Source organism: Ctenopharyngodon idella, chromosome 10, assembly GCF_019924925.1.
Source record: "Ctenopharyngodon idella isolate HZGC_01 chromosome 10, HZGC01, whole genome shotgun sequence".
NCBI classification, from domain to species: Eukaryota; Metazoa; Chordata; class Actinopteri; order Cypriniformes; family Xenocyprididae; genus Ctenopharyngodon; species Ctenopharyngodon idella.
The window spans coordinates 47,185,032-47,208,704 of record NC_067229.1 but is presented as its reverse complement, the minus strand read 5'-3'; the positions used below and the strand labels follow the sequence as shown (position 1 = coordinate 47,208,704).

Below are 23,673 nucleotides of genomic sequence, written 5' to 3'. Positions count from 1 at the left end.
AGAGAATGTTTATTGAGCATTTAATCTTTTTATTTGAGAAAAACCAGTCAAATACACTGAAACTCAAAGCTCTTCACTACAACCCTTCAAAATAAAAGTCTGACTTTTAACTCGAAGAAATTGACAAATATATTACGATTGTACAATAGAATGTACTTCTCAAAATAATAATAATAATAAATTTAAACATTATTTAAGAAATATAATTTTTGTCCATGTTTTGATTTAGTAAATCTGTTGTGTTGTTCAAGTTTTATGCATTCATTTCATTACCACCATTTTTGAGTGTATATTTGTATTAAATCATAAAAACCAGAATAATTAGGTCAAACCAGAATTTCAATAAATTATCAATGATAAATATAAGTTGTTAATCTAATCCATAATCAGTGACTGCTTTCAAGTTTGTTATAATAAAGCATCTGTTCAAAAAAAAAACAAAAAAAAAAACACTAATTCATTAATTTATTGGTAATTTTAACTGATGATAATAATAATAATAATAATTGATCATTTAATAGCGTATACCGTGGAACCGCGATATTTTCTGAGACGGTTATCATACCATGAAAATCTCATACCGTTTCAATCCTAGACGAGACACATTATGTATGCAATTTCCCATGAAAACCATCCTGTCAGGTCTAAAACACTTAATAGGCTCACAGTGAATCAGGGTAAGACAAAACATTCATATTCACACATTCGACCCTAAATTTTCCTTTGTCATTTGTTTTTTTATTATCATTAATGACAGACTGCAGCAGGTTTATTAGGCTGCTGTCACTTTAAGAGCTAATGCACGGATCCAATGTAATCCAAGCGTTTTCTTTCTCAAATGTGCACGTTTACTTAAGACATAACCCACTGTGACTGTTTACGTGAATACTCGCCAAAAAGGCATTTTGACATTTTTGTGTACGCATTTAGGCACGTATCCGAAGCCCATTTGCTTATCCGCGTTCGAAAATCAATTATGATTGATTGCACAGCTCTAATATGACATAATAATTAAATAAAATGTCTTTTCTGCTCAACTGCATTACATACCTAGTCTGTCTGGCAGAACCTCGAGTCCTTGCACCCTCTCGTCTTTATGCAGCTCCAGGCCGTAGACGCAGTCAAAGCCGTCATATTTAATCAGGTAGAGCGAGGGGTTGACGGGCACCTGGTCTAACACCGTGCCTTTCCACTGCGATGCCGCGCCGCTGCCCTCCTTCCAGATGTGCTGGATACGACAGCCCACGATGTTCCGCCTGGGCTGAGCCACTGCTTTGGTGGGCCCTACGCTGGTTTTGTGTTTCCTGTGAGATGATGCCATAATCATCAGATATCAGCATTAACATCTGTTTAATGAAACATCTGAATTCAGATGTTGAATTCTGAATCAGTTTAAAGGAGAAGTGAGTCATTTCAACAACACCACCAACAAACAAACAGACGACGACAACAAAAACACCTTATCCATATGGCATTGGTTGGGAAAATCAAACAGATCCCATCTCAAACATCTAAAACTAAACTAAACTAAATGCACACTTCAGCTTTAATCTCCAATAAATTTTATGCTTCACCTTATATTTAACTCTGATGATGATCATTACATTCATAAATGTTACATTTATTAAGATCACTATGCGCTAAACATTTAAAAAATATATTAAAAGAATACATTATAATAATTAAATTCAAATTCACACATTCAGCCATAAAATATAAAAAAACATGCTTCACCTAATACTTAACTCTAATGATGATTATTAAATTCATAATAATTATTATTATGATGATCAATGAAAAATAAACTAAATAAAAGTGAATATAAATCATTAAAATTCATACTCACACATTTAGCCCTAACACAAGCAAATAAAAAACACACTTTATTTGCCTATGATAATAACAAATATTAAATTCATAAATGTTATATTTATAATGATCAATAGGAGTCTAAATTTTTTTTTAATAATCGTATAATTCATTCACATATTCAGCCTTAAAATATTATTTGACTGATATTTAATTAATAATTAAATTCATAAATGTTATATTTATTAAAATAAATGTGTAGTATTTTAAAAATATGAATATAATAATATTTCATTAATATCCAAACATTAAGCCCTAAAACACAAACAAATAAAAAATGATCTTTCACCCAATATTTAACTCTGATTATAATCATTAAATTCATAAATTTTATATTATGATCAATATGAGTGTAGAATTGTATAAAATATTGATAATGTAATATAATATACGCCCTAAAACACAAACAAATAACACTTACTTATGAGAATTCTTCTTCTTCATCATATTTGCAGAGACACCAGCATGCCCTTCAATCACAGAGACAGCAAATACAATTCATATTACAAACAGATTTCAGACGATGATCTTCAAGAGGGTCATCCAAAATCAAATATCCAATCAAAGACGCTCTAACCTGCATCAGCTCTGGATCTCTGGGCCGCGTTCTTCCCGAATGGGGTCTTCATTCATCTGTGTGTGGGTGAGCAGCCCGGCTGCCACACTAGGGTGAAAATATCCTTTTACTCTTTCGGATGAGTGAAAGAGTATCAGGGGAAAGGGAATGGGGGGTAAACCTAAAGGGGGCAGTCAAAAAACCCCAAAAACCGCTGGCATGTAATATAGTTCCCCGATGCCCGTCTGAGTCTCAGGAATGTTTGGCGCTCAATATTGAGTGGGCAGGACGGGTCGTGCCAGCCCACTCAGGGCCCGCGCAGATGGGTACTGATCCAGACCTCCTTTGGAAGGGCTTCAGCAACCTAAAAAATAAATAAATAGAAGAACATCAGCTTTAGAAAATGCTCAGGGAATGTAAACAGTCACATTTTAATTTAAGTAGCCGATAAATCGAAGTGAAGAACCTCCAAATTAATAAGACACAAGAGTCAAATTGCATGTGATTTTTCAAAGCACTCTGTCGTTGAGAACAAACTTCATTAAGAATGTTGGTAATCAAACAGTTTCGCTTACCATTGACTTGCATTGTATTTTTTGTCCATATAATGGAGGTTAATGGGAACCGAACAGTTTGGTTACCAACATTCTTCACAATATTTTCTTTTGTGTTTTACAGAAAAAAGTCAGTCATACAAGTTTGGAATGACATGAAGGTGTCAATGATGATTTTTTTTTTTTTTTTTTTGATGGACTTTGATTGTTTTAACATCATTTTAAGTGAAATATATTTCACTAACACTAACACTCGGACGATTACTAAATACTTGAATCCTAAAACATAAAAAACATGCAAGTCAAATGTGATTATGTTGACATTAAAGGGGACCTATAATCCCCCTTTCACAAGATGTAATATAAGTCTCTGGTGTCCCCAGAATGTGTCTGTGAAGTTTCAGCTCAAAATACCCCACAGATCATTTATTATAGCTTGTCAAATTTGCCCCTATTTGGGTGTGAGCAAAAACACGCCGTTTTTGTGTGTGTCCCTTTAAATGTAAATGAGCTGCTGCTCCCGGCCCCCTTTCCAGAAGAGGGCGGAGCTTTAACAGCTCGCACTTCGGTTGCTCAACAACAACAAAGCTGGAGAATCTCACGCAGCCAAAATGAGGATTGTCAGTAACGGTGTTCAGCCTTACATTGTTCAAACCGGAGTCGACACTGATGGAGAGACTCAGGAAGAAGTTACAACTTTTAGAATGAAAGAATAGTCCCTACCATCTCCCTTTGCATTGAGCTTTGAGCGTCGTAACTTTGCAGATGTTGCTTATGCTCAAACAGCAACATTACACACTAACTAAAGTTAAAAAGTGAAATCATAATCAAGGACCCCTTTAAGGAAAAACACAGGCAAAAACCTTGTTTTTGCATGTACTGGTCAATTCTGAGATTTAAAGTTGGTAATCAAGAATCATTTTGGAATCGAATCGTGACTCCCCAGAATCGGAATCAGATCATGAGGTTCCTAAAGATTCCCACCCCTAAACTCTAATATGTCAACAAAATGAAAAGAATTATGAACTTGCCTTTATCCAATGTTCAGGTTTTTGTTCTGGAAATTTGTGCAAATTAGTGCATATTTTAAATGGATTCTAGTATTTAAAAAAAATCAATTAATCAACTAGTTGGGTAAGTGTGGAGATATCAAATATTTACATGTTTTACCCTATTCACCTGGGGTGTCTCGCCTTAAATTTCGACCCCATGTAAAAGTTTGTGCTTTGGAAATCAGCATTCATTAAAAGATGCATCCATTTAGCTGCTTCTGACATCCTGACATTCAAAATACCAAAAAAAGCAGAGCAGATCAGCCATGACATGAGACTTGCATTATTCAAGAAGCCAAGCAGACGCTGTTATACAACACAACAGGAGTACGCTACAAGCGCAGGGAGCTCAGGGCTTCCTTACATGACATCAGCCGGCCAGACGAAGGAAAGCTCAGTCGTTCTACCAGACCGTCCAACTAAATCAAAACCAGAACATGTTTAATACAACAGTCCATTGCACATGAACATGACCTAGTGAAATCCAACTGCAATAAATCGACGATGCTTTAATGCATGAAAATACATAGCTATTTTCCAACACAGCTGGACTCAAATAATAATACTGCTTCCATTTTCAATTTTACAGTCTGTATCTCCAATGAAAATAACGAGCAAGATAGGAAGCTTTACCTCAAGGTCAGTCCTCCTGTTCTCTGCATTCTTCCACGTTACTTTTAGATAAAGGTGGTGAGATGATGCCAAAGTTTGTCACTTGAACTGGAGATGTTTTTCCTCAGTATATTTACACTATCCTTCATGTTCCTCTCATACAAACTCTTTTAGAGTTTGAAAATATATATATTTTTTTAAAAGGATCATTTTACTTCCAAATGTATCCACACAAGTATTTACTGAAATCCTCATTATTTTCCAATACAGTCTTTTTGCTGTATTACATTGATTTACTGCAATGCAACATTTTTAATTTAAATCAGCATCAATTAAAGGTAGAGTAGGCAATTTCAGAGAGGCTAGCAATAGCAAGCTAACTTTAAAGGCATGAGATCCCATCCTCCCTTCAGATAGGGCTGCACAGTTAAAAAATTAACATTGAAATCGTGCTTAAACGATTTAGCTTAGTGCGATTATGAAATCGCAAAGGCTACGGTTATTTTTTATGTGCAGCTTGTCAGTGCAGCGCGGCTCTGTGATCAGTAGTAAATGCTGCTTCATTTGAGTCACTTATAATGTGCATTTGAAAAAGCAACACACATAAAACATCTTTCCAAACATGAGAAGCATTTATTAACCTCTTGTCCAACAAAAGACAACATTTAATAACATGTTTTTACTCCAAACTCACTTCATAACTACAGTTGAGCATCCTTCTGTAAGATGATGTGGCTTCTTACACAGAATAAGGCAGTCGTGTGTTTATTAGTCATGTTTAATCAAAGCATTTCAATCTTCTGTTTATTCAGCTACAGCGATAGAATGATGCCCATAGGGATTTCCTGGAATGACATGCGTTATCTACTTCTGTGGCAGGGCATATTTGGAGTTTCTGCGCAAGAGCGCCCTCTGGCTTTCAGATGGAGAAGCATTTACTATTGATCACAGAGCCGGTACTGCACTGACAAGCTGCGCATAAAATAACGAGCCGCTGATGGTCTATTTCACGCTGAGCGCTCTGCGTTTTTTACCGTTCGCCGAGAGTTGAAGAATGTTCAACTTTGAGTAAAACACAAAGCTCGTCACTGTCACTTTTGTACCCAGACGTCCAATCACATTGGAGGAGGGGTGGGACAAACACAACACCGACCAACCGCCACATTCTGCTTGTAAAATGTCAACAGATGACAACAACAAGCATAACAATGGAACAAAATCATTCAAAACGAGCCAGAGCAAATACTTTACATTGTATCTACATTTTTATATAGAAACAGTACAGAAACAAACTATCTGTGAAATGAGATACTAGTAACACTTCCGCAGATATTCCGTATCATAGCAAGCGAAGCATCTCAACTGTAAAAAAAAAAAAAAAAAAAAAAAAAAGTTGCGCTGTTGAAGCGCTCTCAAGCACACACAGCTAGGCATTTTCAGCAGAGCGCCTAGCGTTTTCAGCTGGGAAAAAAAAAAAAAAAAACTTTGGTGGACACACAGCCTAAGAAACGCGCTGATGACGTGTGATGTCTGCGCGAGGAGGGTGCGCAGAGATATGCAAATACATATGTTGACAGGCAGGTAGGACATCCTATCATTGCATTTGGACTGAACGCAATGATTAGACGAACCATTTTTGGTCCTGAGACTTCCACAGAAGATACATGCACATTTTTTAATATTTAGACCACTTCTATTATTGATTGCTATCAGGATGTGAAGAGAGTTTCAACCAGTATAACAAATAATGCTTTTAAAAAATACTTTTAAACCAAACACAACAAATACCATCATGATGCATAATTTATACTCTATATATTCTTTGTTGTCATATTACAGTTATGATAATCTAGGTGGAAAATTATTATTATTTTGGCTGAAGCATTTATGATAATGAATTTCCAGCATGTCAAAATCTTGGCTTGGCTATAACTGAACTCAGTCGTGTTGTGTTGTGTTAAATACCTGCACATGGATGATGGAGCAATTCTGCATATGCATTTTCCAGTGTACAAGTATCTAATGTATATTTTAGCTGTAGAGGCAAAAGTACTGAGCTGTATCAAATGTTGGCCAGTAGCTGCTATAATGGCAGAATCAGATGATGCTGAATGCAATTGAAGAGAGGGAATTTACAGCTCAATGATGCAGAAAAATGATGTTATTGAACAGTATTCATAACATGGGCTTGACAGAGTGAAACCAGGAAAAGGATACAAAAAAAAAAAAAAAAAGATAGTTTAGAAAAGTATGGTACAATGTCTAGCTGGACAAGAACATTGGTTATTTATTTACAAAAGGCAAAACATTTAATGTATTTATGTATGTGTGTGTGTACATACAAATCAAGAATTGAGTTGTTTTGCCTTTTGTAAATGACCAATGTTCTTGTCCAGACTTAACCATACTTTTACACACATACATACACTTACAAAAAACATATATACATTTGCATGATTAAGTTTAGCTTTATTGAGGTGGTTGGTTCACAATAATATTGCAAATCAGAACCCAAATAAAGACTTAAATCAAACCCACCCAGTCTCCAACACTTAAACCCACCGCAGTGCCTGCTTCTCTGCTGTAATCTCTCCTTTACAAGCCTAATTGATCAATTAATCCTCCAGAGGTGCCCTACAAAACTCTTCAGCAGACTGTCATGAAATACAAATGAACCGCCGCCCCCTTCCAAACAAACCCCCAGAATGATTCATGCCATTGTTCCTCATGGAAATTCAGCAGACTTTCTCAATGCAACCTGATCATTGAGCATCAGATGAGACTAATGAATTCAAGACCTTACATTTCAAATTGGCCAGAACCTTCAACAATGCAGTGAGATCAGTTGGCCAGATTGGGTTTCAGTGCTGCCATTAACAAGCAAGATGACAAGCAGCACTGCAAGTTGCCTAGTTATAGTGAAAATAGCAAAATATACACACATGAATAATACCGCAGCTGGGCTTGCAAGTGTATGAAAGCATCCTTTTTGCAGAAAAAAAACCCATTACAGACAGATAATAGCTAACTGGCAGTCTGAAGACACCATCACATTACAAAAACACCGCATTCAGCTATTAAACAGCCAACATAAGTCGGAAATGAGCCATAAATGCGCGTTTTATGAATAAAAATCGCAATTTGTCATTACAAATATTCAAATCTTTCTTGCTAACTGACTCAATCGCGCTAACTATCCTCGTTAAACACTATAAATTCATCACAAATACAGCCATGTATCTTATTCTAAATGCTACGACAGCATCCAAGAGAAATATAAAACCAGGAAAGAGCCAGAAATTATAAAAACGGTGTAATTTGTGTGACTAAACGCAGTGCAATAGCTCATAGCTCGACGCAGCTCAACGGCTCCAGCCGCCATTTTGGCTCAAGCTCTTATTTACAATCCCGCAGCAGAAACAAAGGAAGCACAAGAAACACATTTTCAGCAGAACCGTCTGGATCAAGCGTCCCCACAGCTCGCCCCAAACCCCCTTTACTGCCTCCACTGCAGATTTGAGCTCAATCTTGTCGCATTTCGCCTTTTATTCAAGTGCAATGCATAAATGTGGCATTTATGGCATGGATGCTCGCTTACCCCGGGTTTATTTTAGAAATTCACGCATATTGCGCCATAAAAAATATTTCCACTCCAGGTCTGCCTCACTGTGTGTTCAATGAGCAGCGTTTGATGAGCGCAGGCGGCCCCGAATGCGGCCGAGCTCTTTCCCTCCCCTCCCCCGCTGCCACATAGTGCTCCACCGCCAGACACCGCTGGCGCTGCGCGGGAAACCTTCCTGCCAAATAGTGCGCCGCCGACCGTTTCCCATCGTTTTTCTTCGGCCGCTTTCGGTTCGACTCGGCGAGGATGTGTGCGCACGCGCAAGCACTGCGACATGACTGTCCCCCTCAAAAATCCACTGACAATAGACAATAAAGTCTGTAATATGATGGGCTGGACGGTGCTATACTTTAAATGAAAATGAGTTTATAAATTCACTAATGGCCGACGCAGTCTGTATTATATAATATAAAGAGCTATGTAGTTTTCCCCCCCTAGAATACTCTAAGTAGCCTAATAAATATGATAAATTCACTAAAAATAGCAAAATTATGATGGACGGTGTAATATTCTGAAATATTATGTATCAATATATGTTTATTAAGATTTGAAGTGAGTTAAGAAGCACTGCATCTCATGTTATACTTGTGGATTTTATGAAAGTGTATCAGATATTGTAAATTATAAGCTAAAAGACAGCGGGACGTTGAATGTCTGACTTTTGTATGATATTTTTATATATATATATATATATATATATGTAATTAATATATAGGCCTATATATATATATATATATATATATATATATATATATATATATCTGTAATTAAAAGCTTATACTTTTCCTGTTTTGTCATGCTTGCGATAAAAGCATGTACTAAATGATTAAATGTAACTGTAAAAAGGAAAAATAAAATTAATATTTAACGTTATTATGTAATAAATGCTGGACTGCTAGTTTTTCATAACTGATATCATATCCAGAGAGTTCAATTTAGTGACCAGAGGCCCTCAGTTTCTATCAACACAAGCTTGTGGAGAAATATGAAAATAAATGACATGGACTTTGGTGATAAACCTCAATTTACTTCATCACGTTTCAGAAAAATCTTTTCAAAAGCATCATAAATCATCCAGTGTTCTACAGGTATATCTGGTAATGAGGTTGTCTAATGTGTTGTGACATCCATTAACACACACACACACACACACACACACACACACACACACACACACAGGAATAACCAAATCATCAGGCAGACAAACAAACCCAAATATCACAGTAAGGGAGTGGCATCAATAATCTCGCTGTTTCCCAAACAAAACTCGGGCCGTCTCCCTTTGCGGTTGCCATGGAGACAGTGTCTTCACATGCCTTTGAACTGCTGCATAATGGACAGGAGCTGCTCACTGCGTTTTTGGATATTGCACTGCTCCTCTTTGAGTCTCTCTTGCTCCTGGAGCACCTCCTCCTGGAATATTCAGACCGAATCGATAAATAAGAACTGGCAGGTGACGTGGCAGGGTGAAATGTTAAATAGCCGTCACTCCATGCATAAAATGAGATATTTAAATGCGAGTTCAGTGTGAACTGCACCTGCAGTGACACTTTTTATTCATTTCCAGAGTGAGAAAGTCACTGTTTGTGCAGGTACAGCTGACTGAAAGAGTACTTTTATAGGAATAGTTCATACAAAAAATAAAACAGCTAAAATATTATGGACAGAGTGCAATTCTGAAATATTATGTGTCAAGATATGTTAATTAAGATGTAAAGTGAGTTAACTCAGTTAAGTGAGTTATAATTTTTATTAAATTGTAGATACACATTACACTATGGACGCTTGTTTCCACCAAATAAAAAAATAAAAAAGGTAATTGTGACTTTTTATCTCACAATTCTGACTTTTTTTTTTTCACGATTGTGAGATATAAACTCACAATTGCGTCTAATAATTCAAACTTTTTAAATCTCGCAATTCTGACTTTATAATTCTGACTTTATATCTCACAATTCTGACTTTTTATCTTGTAATTCTGACTTTATAACTCGTAATTCTGACTTTATATCCTGTAATTCTGACTTTATATCACACAATTCTGACTTTACATCTCACAAATCTGACTTTATAACTCGCAATTCTGACTTTATAATTCTGACTTTATATTACGCAATTCTGACTTTATATCTCGCAATTCTGACTTTATATCACACAATTCTGACTTTATATCTCTCAATTCTGACTTTATAATTCTGACTTTATATTACGCAATTCTGACTTTATAATTCTGACTTTATATCTCGCAATTCTGACTTTATAACTTGTAATTCTGACTTTATATTACGCAATTCTGACTTCATATCTCGCAATTCTGACTTCATATCTCGCAATTCTGACTTTATAATTCTGACTTTATATCTCGCAATTCTGACTTTATAACTTGTAATTCTGACTTTATATCTCGCAATTCTGACTTTATAACTCTGACTTTATATTACGCAATTCTGACTTCATATCTCGCAATTCTGACTTTATATCTCACAATTCTCCGAAAAAAAAAGTCAGAATTGCGAGATAAAAAGTCGCAATTACCTTTTTTATTTTTTTATTTCATGGCGGAAACAAGCTTCTATATTTCACACACACACACACACACACACACACACACACACACACACACACACACACACACACACACACATATATATATGTGTGTGTGTGTGTGTGTGTGTGTGTGTGGGTGTATATATAAAACTACTAACTCAGTTAAAACAAGCTGTTTTTGTCTCTGTCTGACAGCGGTTTGTATAAAGTAAATGTTTGTGGTTATTTTAGTCACACACCCTCAGTTTACACAGCTCCTTCCTCTCCTTGTCGTTCTCGTCTGCCCGCGCACGCAGCCAAGCCTCGTTCTGAGCTTTGTGTCTTTCCAGCATATCCTGAAGTTCCTGTCCAAACACAACCGCAAACTTCCTTTAGGCATTGTGTGGAACAGGAACAGACACATCCAAGAAAATTAATCTAATGATGTAATTATGATCAGTAGTACCTGTCTCTGTCTCAGGAGATGCTCATTTTGAGCATCTCTCTCATTTTGTAGCGCCTCTGTGTCTCGTGCAAGTGCTTCTTTTTCTCTGTTTCAGATAAGAACAGATTCATTTTTTGCGTTATTAGTGATTTAGACAATTAACTTGAAATGAACAATACGGCATAATCTCTACCTGTCTAGCTTTTGGAATTCCTCATCTAACATGGCAAAAGCTTTGTGGATCATGTTCATGGCTTCATCACGAACTGTACTGAAATCTCTATGACCGCTCACCTGGATGAAAGTGACATGAGTTTATTGCCTTGGTTATAAAATCATATATTTCCTTATATATAAAGAAATGATGTGAGCCACAGCATCTAGAGCATACACTTTGCCTTGCATATTCCTTTATATTTAAAGCTAAAATCTGTATGTAAACTACTGTTTAAAGGGGCCATGACATGGTTTTTTAAAAAATTATTTTAAAATGTTCCTTGAGGGATTATGTTTTCCACACACACACACACACACACACACACAAAAAAAAAGTGGGCGGGGCCTATGGTGTGATGATGTATAATGCCTACTTATACTATGCCCTAAAAGTATGTACTGGTTTTGTGAAGAAAAAGTACTTTTGAGTGTGTAGCAGGATCGTAGACAAGCTTTGGGACATATTACTTCGTCGTAATTGCATGTTTAACGGACCGCTCTGTCGCATGGTTACGTGCAACCTGTCAATGTTTAAACTGCCCTGTCAATCATCTTGTCACAGTTCATTCAATTGAATTTAATTTCCAACCATTTCGGAGAGAAATGCTGTCACACGTTGATCTGCCAGTTGTGGATCTTTCACACAGAGATTTTCAATTTGCATAATGATGAATTTAAAAGTTAATGACCAAATGTATCTTTACAAAAGTTCCCAATGTTGTTGAAGATGAAAAATAATGTGGATAACATTGAATAAATATCTTTTTGTCAGGTTAGATACTGTTATTAATCATTCAAACCCCTTAAGCCAAACCTCTCTACTTAACCGGCGAACTCACATATCCGCCATGTTTGTAGTTTTTTAACACTTTTTATTCATGTTTGTAGTTCTAATCGAATCATTGTCCAACGCACAATGGGTTGTGGGCAATATTAGCACAGATCTGCACTTCGGATTCTTACCAGATCCGGGTATCTTTGGAATACTCATTTCAACATACTACGATTTTGAACACACTAATTATAATTTCGAATACTATTTAGGATGGATAGAATGCGAATTGGGACGCTGCATTGCTCTCCATATGCAAATGTATTTATCCGTGTGATGTCACAGATCCCGCAATATCAAAACAGGCATTTTTGGAGTTATAAATAAATGACATTTTAAGATATGAAACTTGCCGGATGTTTTAATGGTACAAAGATCTCTTATATGTCAAAAGATCAAATGTCATGACCCCTTTGAAAGTTTGGGACCTTTTTAAAAGTTTTTGAAAGAAGTCTGTTATGCTCACAAAGGCTGCATTTATTTGATCAAAAATACAGTAAAAACAGTAAAATCTTATAACACTTTTAAAATAACTGTTTTCTATTGTAATATATATGTTAAAATGTAATTTCTTCCTGTGATCAAAGCTGAATTTTCAGCATCATTACTCCAGTCTTCAGTGTCACATGATCCTTCAGAAATCATTCTAATATGCTGATTTGCTGTTCAAGAAACATTTATTATTATTATTATTAATGTTAAAAACAGTTGTGCTGCTTCATAGTTTTGTGGAAACAGTGATAAATTGATGAATGGAAAGTTTTGTAACATTATAAATGACTTTACTGTCACGTTTGATCAATTTAATGCATCCTACTGACCCCAAACTTTTGAACAGTAGTGTAAACTGTCAACGACCACAGATGCAAAGCTTTAAACATCCACGGTTATAAATGAAGTGCCTGGGATGTTTGTAATGGAGATGTGTGATGTAAATCACCTGGATATTTTCACTCCTGTAGCTCTTCACGGTCACTGGAGACTGACTCAGCTCGTACTTCACGTTGGGAATCTTTGTCGGAGCGAAGCTGATCAAGCGGAAATGATTTGAATAACAGAACGTTACTTTCATATGAAACTGGTAATGAAACTGGTTTAGTCACAGAAACGCACCCACCTATTACTGACGCCCTGCAGTCCAAACTCAGACAAAATCTCCTTCATCACTATATAACAGTGTGCAGGAAGTAATGGATGAAGCTCAAATGAAAGTAAAACAGATAAATGGTATTTAGGAGTCAAGATGGTAACATTATGTACCTGGCTGTCTCTCTGAGGGGTTTATTAATTTCATTATTTTCAAGTCATTAAATTCTTGCTCTTCATTTTTGCCTCCAAACACATGAAGCTGCAACCAAGAAGAAAGACATAAAGTTATGCTGAAAACACATTTTACATCTGTTTAACATGGACCAGTGCTGTTATTTTTAACTAAAACTACACTGTAAACAAAAGATTGTAATTTTAACTGTAAAAGAATGTGAAAAAATGACAGTAACAGTAAGTTCCTGTACTATATACAGAGAAAAATTGTAAAAGATCTAACCTTACATTTTTAGGCCTAATTATACAGTAAAGTACTGTTAAATGTCACATTTTTGGAAGTAAGAAGAACAAATCATCTAATAATTTACAGTGAAAACCTGTAAACAGACATTCCCAGAATTCCCTGTGTGACAAAAATTATTTTTCTTCTTAGTTTTTTTGTTTTGTTTTTGGACATGTACATTTTTATCTTGTTGTTCAATTAATGTTAATTGTATTACTTTAGTGTCATTTGTGTTATAATGATGGTGTTTTGTGTTTGTGTGTATGATGTGTGGAAAAGCAACTTGTGGATGCCCGTGATCTTCGGGCCCTTAGACGGCACTGCATCACATACAGGAATGCTACTGTTATGGAAATCACAACATGGGCTCAGTAATACTTCCAAAAAACATTGTCGGTCAACACAATCCACCGTGCCATTCGCCGTTGCCGGCTAAAACTCTATAGGTCAAAAAAGAAGCCATATCTAAACATGATCCAGAAGCGCAGGCGTTTTCTCTGGGCCAAGCCTCATTTAAAATGGACAGTGGCAAAGTGGAAAACTGTTCTGTGGTCAGACGAATCAAAATTTGAAGTTCTTTTTGGAAAACTGGGACGCCATGTCATCCGGACTAAAGAGGACAAGGACAACCCAAGTTGTTATCAGTGCTCAGTTCAGAAGCCTGCATCTCTGATGGTATGAGGTTGCATGAGTGCGTGTGGCATGGGCAGCTTACACATCTGGAAAGGCACCATCAATGCTGAAAGGTATATCCAAGTTCTAGAACAACATATGCTCCCATCCAGACGTCGTCTCTTTCAGGGAAGACCTTGCATTTTCCATCATGACAATGCCAGACCACATACTGCATCAATTACAACATCATGGCTGCGTAGAAGAAGGATCCGGGTACTGCAGTCCAGATCTTTCACCCATAGAAAACATTTGGCGCATCATAAAGAGGAAGATGCGACAAAGAAGACCTAAGACAGTTGAGCAACTAGAAGCCTGTATTAGACAAGAATGGGACAACATTCCTATTCCTAAACTTGAGCAACTTGTCTCCTCAGTCCCCAGACGTTTGCAGACTGTTATCTTTTTTGAGATGTGTTGATGCCATGAAATTTAAAATCAACTTATTTTTCCCTTAAAATTATACATTTTCTCAGTTTAAACATTTGATATGTCATCTATGTTGTATTCCGAATAAAATATTGAAATTTGAAACTTCCACATCATTGCATTTCTTGTTTATTCACAATTTGTAGAGTGTCCCAACTTTGTTGGAATCGGGTTTGTACTTATCCTTCATTATAACTATTTTTCACAATGTTGTAATAATAATAAAGTGATGAAAATTCTGAAATAAAACAAATGGAAGTCTGGGAATGATGTCGTGAAACTCTCTTATATTTGAGCTTTTACTTTGTCTACATTCCAGCTCTGCTCATTCTGGACATTCATCAACCAACTTCATGAGGTGCATCATGGGATGCTTTTTGAAGAAGGAACATATGCGTTGAGCATTTCATGATGCTTCTCCTTCAACTCATTCATTTTAAAAATTGAAATGAAAAGCAGAAGCAGAAGCCTTTAGATCAATCATTTCTGTGATCCTGAGTGTGTCCAAATGTTTGAATTGTAGTGCAATAACAGACAGACACACATACATGACTGTGGACGATGAAAGCCGTGTGTCCATGACGTCTGGCGGGAGGGATGCCGACATACAGCGGTACCTTCCATTTCATCTTTGCTGGTGAAACAGGAAGAGTGTTAGTGTCTGTTCATTCACTGGAAACTACAATGAGGAAAAAAGTAACAGAATTTCAGTCTCAGTTTTCCTTACCGATGCTTAATTTGTGAATTTCATTGGTGTATGATACCGCTCCGTCTGGATTAGTGACTGTTCCCCCAAATAAGTAAATATCCTGAATCAAAATAACAATAGTGTACTATTTGAAAAGTGGGATATGAATCGTGACAAAATAAAGTTTTTACTCTTGCTAATTCTTGAATTTTGTTCTAAATCTTTAAACATTAAAGGATTAGTTCACTTCAGAATTCAAATTTCCTGATAATTTACTCACCCCCATGTCATCCAAGATGTTCATGTCTTTCTTTCTTCAGTTGAAAAGAAATTAAGGTTTTTGAGGAAAACATTCCAGGATTTTTCTCCATATAGTGGACATTACATAATCACGTTGGAAAGGTCACGCGTGATGTAGGCGGAAGTACCGATCCAGTGTCTACAAAGCGTCAAACGGCCTTTACAAAAAAAGATAAAACAACGATGTCGAAAGATTTTGAAGTTGGAGGAGAAAATGAGAGTTTTTCGCCCTACCGTGGTACTTAGATCTACACGTGACCTTTCCAACGTGATTATGTAATGCGTGGCGCATCACAAAGCAGTGCAAGACGAGCATTTGTGGTTAAAAAGTATATAAATGTTAATTTTTTTTTGAAAATGACCGATCGTTTCTCTAGATAAGACTCTTATTCCTCGTCTGAGATCGTGTAGAGCTCTTTGAAGCTGCACTGAAACTGACATTTGGACCTTCAACCTGTTGAACCCCAGTGAAGTCCACTATATGGAGAAAAATCCTGGAATGTTTTCCTCAAAAACCTTCATTTCTTTTCGACTGAAGAAAGAAAGACATGAACATCTTGGATGATATGGGGGTGAGTAAATTATCAGGAAATTTTCATTCTGAAGTGAACTAATCCTTTAAGTATTAAACTGAAGTGTGCAATTTGTCCTTAAGCATTTCTGTACTTTTTTTTCTTTTCATTTACATTTATTTCTGAAAATGTACACCACTGATGAAAAGTTTGCGGTCAGTAAGGTTTTTTAATGTTTTTGACACAAGTCTCTTCTGCTCACCACGGCTGCATTTATTTGATCAAAAATACAATAAAAACTGTAAAATTGTGAAAAAATATTACAATTTAAAATAACTGATTTCTATTTAAATATATTTTAAAATGTAGGCCTAATTTATTCCTGTGATCAAAGCTGAATTTACTTCAGTCTTCAGTGTCACATGATCCTTCAGAAATTATTATAATCTTTTGTAACATTATAAATGCCTCTACTGTCGCTTTGGATCAATTTAATGTGTCCATGCTGAATAAAAGTTTTAATTTCTTTTTAATTTCTTCAAACTTGTGAACAATACTGTACAAATCTAGTGAAATGACTGCTTTACCTTGTCATGATGTGGTGTAAAGGTTTGACCGGCACAAACAACAGGAGACTCTCCTTTTACCTTAAATTGTTCCCACACCAGAGTCTCTATGAGAAAACACACAGTTCATTACAGTCAGATAAATTAGTCGTACAATTAAAACTGCGATCTTTTGGTGCCATTTACTATTGTTGTACCTGTATTCAATGCATACATGTCTTTGAGTTGAGACTCATCCTCTGAACATCCACCAAACAAGAATATCTGCTCACCGACCACAGCAAATGAGTGATTATATCTACAGAACAAAAGAGGAAGAACGCGGTCAGATGGAGAGACAGCAGATGCTGGCCTTGAGTCTCTGGAAGAGGAAAACCACAAAATAAATTCACTGGTTTTAAACAGATGGCCCATGATTACAGCTCCATTTTCAACAATCATTCAGTCAGCGTAAGCTACAATACATACTCCTTTATATATTTTTCTGCACACAGTTTTAAAGTTAAACCTCCTACTTCATCCAGATCACCATTTACCTTTCTGAAGGCAGAGCTCCTGTAGTTTTAATAGGCATCCAAATCAGAGACACTGAAAAAAAGTAAAGTATCAACATACAGTAAGTCACTATTAACAGAACACTTCATCCAAATATTAAAAAGATTATAAGTGAATCAAATGTTTTGCACAAATATTTTTTCAAGTGTTTTGGGGTTTTGGAACAACATGAGAGTGAGTAAATAATGACAATTTTCATTTTTTGCATTTAAAAAGGACTTAATATAAGACTGTAAAAGGTGAGTATATTTGTATTGGAATTTTACTATTTCACCCTCATTTCCTTTAATATATCTATTTTACACTAGGTACACAAAATAGTTCCTCTCAGGACCTTTTGGACAAAAATATCCCCACTGCAATTTTTAACTATAAATCTTTGTTAATATGCTTTCTTTCTGTTGGCAAGGCTTCAAAATTTGAATTTTTACAATTTTTTTACCGGATGGTGCCATTTTCTCAGGTTTGGCCTATAAAGCAAATACTCGCTTTATTCCTGTTTTCTGTTCTGCATATTATAGAGCCAGTTGGATAAATTATGCAGCTATAATTGTGTGGGTGTGTTGGTATGGATGTCAGAATGTGGTTTGTTTGTGTGTAATAAAAATTTTGTGTGTGTGTGTGTGTGTGTGTGTGTGTATGCTAGTAATATTTGAGAGAGAAAAACTCAGTAGAGTTTTGCTGGCATCTAATGGGGAAATGTTGGTACTGCGCCCAAACAAAATCTTACTGAAAGCTCATTTTTTGAGATATCAACCTCAAATTTGAAACACAACTTGTTTAGATTTATGGCTTTAATTTTCTAGCAGTTTTAGAGTTCAACATGTTTCATAAAATATATATTTTATATAAAATAATGTTCATTAATGTAAACTTAAACCTCTATAACCTTTTTTTTTTTGGTTTAACATAGTGACTGTTTATGCAACTGGTCTAATGTAGGTCAAGTTATTTTTACTATTTCAGCACAAATTCTCAAATAAGTTACTAATGTGATCAATCTAAAAAACAAACAAACAAACAAAAAAACACTTATTTTATCTTAGACAGAGATCCCAAACCTTTAACAACTTAACATAACCAACCACAAAACAATTTGAAATAATCTTTATGATTTAAAATGATAAGAATGTGTGATATGATTTTAAGAATATCTAAAATCATTTAAAAAATGTCATTTTTAATCTTACAAAACATCAGTCAGTCATTTTTGTATTTTAGAACTTCAAATTAGAACTAAAACATGACATCATGTGAACATTCTCATAATAAACAGAATAATTATTATCATTTAATGGCTGTGCATGAGACATTATAGTTCATTCAGTGTTTAAATTTGAACAATAAAGGCCTCCAAGATCACTATATGTTATCAAAATGTATATTCGAATGACATTTACCAAAGATCATTTGTATTGTTTTTGTTGTGTCTTTCTTCTCAACCCACTCTCATGAAAAAACATGTGAAAACTTTTTATTGCTGAACACATTTAATAACGTGATGGACAGGGATCGGTGAAGTCCTCACACTACTGACCTGTGTTGAACATCATGAGGTCATCAGTAGGGACTCCATCCAGAATCCCTCCGTACACATAGATATTCTCTCCCAGAGCTGCTGCGCTGTGTCTCAGTGTCCGCAGGGACACGCCTGCAGTGAGCAGCTTCTCCCACGTCAGCGTCACTGAGAACGACCAGATAAAACCTCAAGCATCTTAACATGACGTCAACAACACAAGCTATTCATTTCTATCTAAAATGGTCATATGCACTGACACCTACAGTAGTGTGCACAATAAATGCTCTAGTGTCCTACCAATGTCAAAGCAATAGACGCCTGGGAGACACTCTTTAGCGTCAGGGTGTGAGGAGCCTCCAAACAAATAGAGTTTTCCTTTAACAACACTATGGGAAAATGGGAAAGCGTGTTTTGATGATGTCACTTTTGATTTATCATCAAAATGAAGCATTTACATATATTAAATATATATATATATATATGTGTGTGTGTATATATATATTTTGACAGTACAGTGAAACATTTGGGGTTAGTAGGATTTTTTGGAAAGAAATTAATACTTTTATCCAGCAAGGACGTATTATTTATTATAAATAAATGTATAATGTTACAAAACATTTCTATTTCAAATAAATGCCGTTCTTTTGAACTTTCTATTCACCAAAGTATCCTGACAAAAATGTATAACAGTTTCCCCCCAAATATGAAGCAGCACACCTGTTTTCAACATTGATAATAATCAGAAATGTTTCTTAAGCAGCAAATCATCATATTAGAATGATTTCTGAAGGATCATGTGACACTGAAGACTGGAGTAATGATGCTGAAAATTCAGCTTTAATCACAGGAATAAATTATATTTTATCATATATTCAGATAAAAAAAAACTATTATTTTTAATTGTAATAATACTCCATTGTTTTTACTGTATTTTTGATTAAATAAATGTAGCTAGTCTTAAATATTTTCCTTTAAAAAATCATTGTAAGTGAATGATTCAATGACTCACTCATAAATACTTCACTTGTCTGAATCAGCATTTTTGAACGAATCTCTTGAATGAATGATTCGATAACAAATATATATTTTTAACAGTCACCTATCCCCACTAATGAAATATTTTATTTATCCTATAGAAAACAATGGTAGAACACTATAACGCTGCATTCACACGGGGCGTCGGCGTCAACACTTGACCGAGGGCGTGTCTGAAGCTTGGCGCTGACGCGACTGTCATGGTGACAACAGCCAATCACATTACATTGCATGAACGCAATTGGCTAGCGACTGCTCTAGGGTATTTGCATAAGGCGATCTGATTGGCTGACGCCTGTGTTGGCACTTGAAAAGTTGAGAAATTTGTGTGTGAATGCAGCATAAGAGCTAGATGTGTTTGGAAGGCCTCATGGCCTCTATGACTGCGAGAAATAATTATTATAAAAGGCCAGATGCGTTTCAGAAAGTCTTATGGTCCACTAAGTGGTTTTTGTAAAGTCAGGGGATTTCCCTCAAACAGGCAGGTGGCTGTGAAAGAATAAAAACGCTATGCTATATGATGTCACCTGAAGGCTTCTCGCCTTTGGGAAGAAGCAGATTGACCTTGGAAAATGTTATATCTTTCCTCTGATAAAGGGTTGACCATCAATTGGCAGGCTTCCACAATTAGAGTAAAAGGCAAGAGAAGAAAGTCTTAAAGGGTTAGTTCACCCAAAAATGAAAATTCTGTCATTAATTACTCACCCTCATGCCGTTTTACACCCGTAAGACCTTCGTTCATCTTCGGAACGCAAACTGAGATATTTTTGTTTAAATCCGATGGCTCAGTGAGGCCTGCATAGGGAGAATTTCCTCTCTCAAGATCCATAAAGGTACTAAAAACATATTTAAATCAGTTCATATGAGTACAGTGGTTCAGTATTAATATTATAAAGCGACGAGAATATTTTTGTTGCGCCAAAAAAACAAAAACAAAATAATGACTTATTTAGTGATGGCCGATTTCAAAACACTGCTTCAGGAAGCTTTGGAGCATAATGAATCAGCGTGTGTCGAATCCGCAGTTCGGAGCGCCAAAGTCACGTGATTTCAGTAGTTTGGCGGTTTGACATGCAATCCGAATCATGATTCGACACGATTCATAACGCTCCGAATTTTCCTGAAGCAGTGTTTTGAAATCGGCCATCACTAAATAAGTCGTTATTTTGTTTTTTTTGGCGCACCAAAAATATTCTCGTCGCTTTATAATATTAATATTGAACCACTGTACTCACATGAACTGATTTAAATATGTTTTTAGTACCTTTATGGATCTTGAGAGAGGAAATGTCATTGCTCCCTATGCAGGCCTCACGGAGCCATCGGATTTAACAAAAATATCTTAATTTGTGTTCCGAAGATCAACGAAGGTCTTACGGGTGTGGAACGGCATGAGGGTGAGTAATAAATGACAGAATTTTAATTTTTGGGTGAACTAACCCTTTAATTGTGTGAAACAGGAGAGGTGAATCGTGCCAGAAAAGTAAGTTGCTTGTGAAATAACAGATAAGAAAAGGGTATACGAATGGAGCCCTGGCCAGAGACAGATTCAGATGTTCAGCAGGCATCTCAGCTTTGTCGCTTTGTACAATACTGGCTGCGTCCGAGAACTGGAAAATGCTGCCTTCAGAGGACACATTTCAAGGTAGGAAGGCATCAAGGCACGTCCGAATCCAATGTTAGCTTCACTTCCTGTTTCCTGAGATAGATGTATCCTTTGCTGCCTTTGATATCCCACAATCCTGTGCTTTCCATTCTGTGACAGGTGAGCTAGAAAAATAAAGATGGTGTCCGAAAATTGCGTTTGCTGGCCAGTTTGTGAGTAAATGTACATTTTTGACCAACATTTTCCACTTTTGATGTAATTTCTAGTGAGAAATTACTACTGCAGTAATTAAATATTTGATTAATTCTCACCAAAGCTCGCACTATATTGCTACTATAACTGTTATGCTGCCTCAGAAGTCTGTCCGAAATCTGTTTCATGAGGTGCCTTCATGCACAAACGCTGCCTTACAAGTCATTGCTTGATGAGGCAGCAAGTCAGCTACCTAGGTTTTCAGACGCAGCCAAAGTCTTATTTTGACTTCTGAAACTCTTCCTCTTGAGCTTCATTTGCGAGGAAGAGATGACTTTTCTCCACAACACCACCTACTGGTGTAAAGGTGAAAAAAGTGAAGTGAAAGCATCAAGTTACTTTTCAAAAGGTGATTTACTCTAATTTTTATCGCTTCTGAAGACATCAGTGTTTATATCTGAGCTATAAACGTTTATCCTAGTACTTCTGTGATAATATGAATATCTGTAACACAGAAATAACGATACTGTGTGGTTGAAAAGACTGTTTGTGAAGCTGTTTCATACTTAAACATGATAACAGCTTTCTCTGGATCAGTGGCAGCACCAAAGCAGATCCGAATGTTCGCTGTGATCGTACTTGTCAAAGATTAATTGACACAGCCGAATCGTGATTTAGGAATAAGATCGCGGGAGTTTGAATCGAGATTGTGATCTTTTAACGATTAATCGCGCAGCTCTAGTAATAATATTTCACATATACTGTTTTACTCTATTTTTGATGCAATCAATACAGCCGTGGTGAGCAGAAGAGATTCTTTCAAAAGCATAAAAATCTTATCAACCACAAACTTTTGAACGATAGTATAGATATCATTACCAAAGAGTGTGTCCTTCTCTCACTGTGGGAACATCACCTTTCTGGGGCATCAGCTCACATGTTACTCGATTAGATGAAACTAAAACAGAAGAAAAGTTGAAAGAATGCAAACTCAATCATGCATTTATGAAAAAAAAATTATTTCACCAAAAGCAGGCTACCTGTAATCATGTAAAAGTCGTTCAGATATATTGGAGGATCATCCTAAGGACAGAAAAATAGTTCTTTATTGTTGCACACGCATCAATATTTTTAATGAACACTGAAATAGGTGCAGTTTTCAGCAGTTTATTAGATTCACACACCTCTGTGATCGTGCTTGATGCTCCTCCGAACAAGAAAGCAATATTTCCTGCTACAGTCATCGCATGGCCATATCTGTAAATAAGTGTCATGATTATAGTGTGAGCATTGTACTTAGCAATCATCATTCAGTCTGTAAAGGCATCACATATGAAAGAGAAACATCTGTGAGCAGAACTTACTTACCTTGGGCTTGGTGGGATTCCTGCAATTTCCTTGTCAACCCAATGTCCACTTGCTAAAGCCATTAAGCCTTAAGTTAATTTCTTACACCTAATTTTTTTAGTCAATGTCCTGTGAAAATCAACAGTATCATGTAGTAAACGTATTACTGTCCCAGTGGGAAACATTCACACACGGGCTAACTCTCTCTAGCCGCTGGTAAGATGAGGATACCTGTTGCCTAGTGACACAAATAAACAAACTTTACCAGCTCATCATGCTAACTGATCTGTTGCCACAGCCGCCTGAGAGACCCATTTAACTTAATTGAGGTAAACCATGAAAATAATTGCTTCAGTCTCAAGTATTAATAATAAATGTATTACTGTAGCTTAAATAACCTGGTTGCTGGATAAAGCAAA

General features: G+C 36.1%; 2 protein-coding genes across 2 annotated transcripts in view; both read right to left on the bottom strand.

Annotated features, from left to right (window-relative positions):
* The window catches only part of LOC127521172 (spindlin-Z), a 14,540-nt gene extending 6,132 nt beyond the window's left edge, over positions 1–8,408 (bottom strand). Inside the window, exons 1-4 of the mRNA XM_051910243.1 lie at positions 8,242–8,408; positions 2,447–2,789; positions 2,291–2,339; positions 1,051–1,304 (exon numbers count right to left, since the gene is read on the bottom strand). Of these exons, the coding sequence (XP_051766203.1) occupies positions 1,051–1,304; positions 2,291–2,339; positions 2,447–2,498 (355 nt within the window). The 5' untranslated portion in view covers positions 2,499–2,789; positions 8,242–8,408. The remainder of the gene's footprint in view (positions 1–1,050; positions 1,305–2,290; positions 2,340–2,446; positions 2,790–8,241) is intronic.
* An 878-nt stretch (positions 8,409–9,286) lies between these two features.
* zmp:0000001301 (uncharacterized) lies at positions 9,287–23,448 on the bottom strand. Its single transcript, XM_051910242.1, has 18 exons — positions 23,276–23,448; positions 23,092–23,164; positions 22,948–22,990; positions 22,787–22,865; positions 19,372–19,460; positions 19,093–19,239; positions 17,537–17,588; positions 17,198–17,298; positions 17,022–17,107; positions 15,662–15,743; positions 15,483–15,568; positions 13,545–13,632; positions 13,402–13,450; positions 13,225–13,312; positions 11,430–11,530; positions 11,258–11,342; positions 11,052–11,156; positions 9,287–9,678 (listed from the first exon to the last, which is right to left on the bottom strand). The coding sequence occupies exons 1-18, from the start codon at positions 23,335–23,337 to the stop codon at positions 9,574–9,576; spliced, it is 1,521 nt and encodes a 506-aa protein (XP_051766202.1). The 5' UTR covers positions 23,338–23,448; the 3' UTR covers positions 9,287–9,573.
* Positions 23,449–23,673: the final 225 nt, after the last annotated feature.

What these genes read in the sequence shown, in the direction of transcription:
- zmp:0000001301 (XM_051910242.1), bottom strand. Translation starts at nt 23,337, where the DNA reads ATGGCTTTAGCAAGTGGACATTGGGTTGACAAGGAAATTGCAGGAATC. An exon ending in TTACACCACATCATGACAAG is followed by an intron (nt 15,744 to 17,021) that starts GTAAAGCAGTCA and finishes ATTTTGATTCAG; the next exon opens with GATATTTACTTATTTGGGGG. An exon ending in AGGAGCTGTGTAAACTGAGG is followed by an intron (nt 9,679 to 11,051) that starts GTGTGTGACTAA and finishes TGAATATTCCAG; the next exon opens with GAGGAGGTGCTCCAGGAGCA.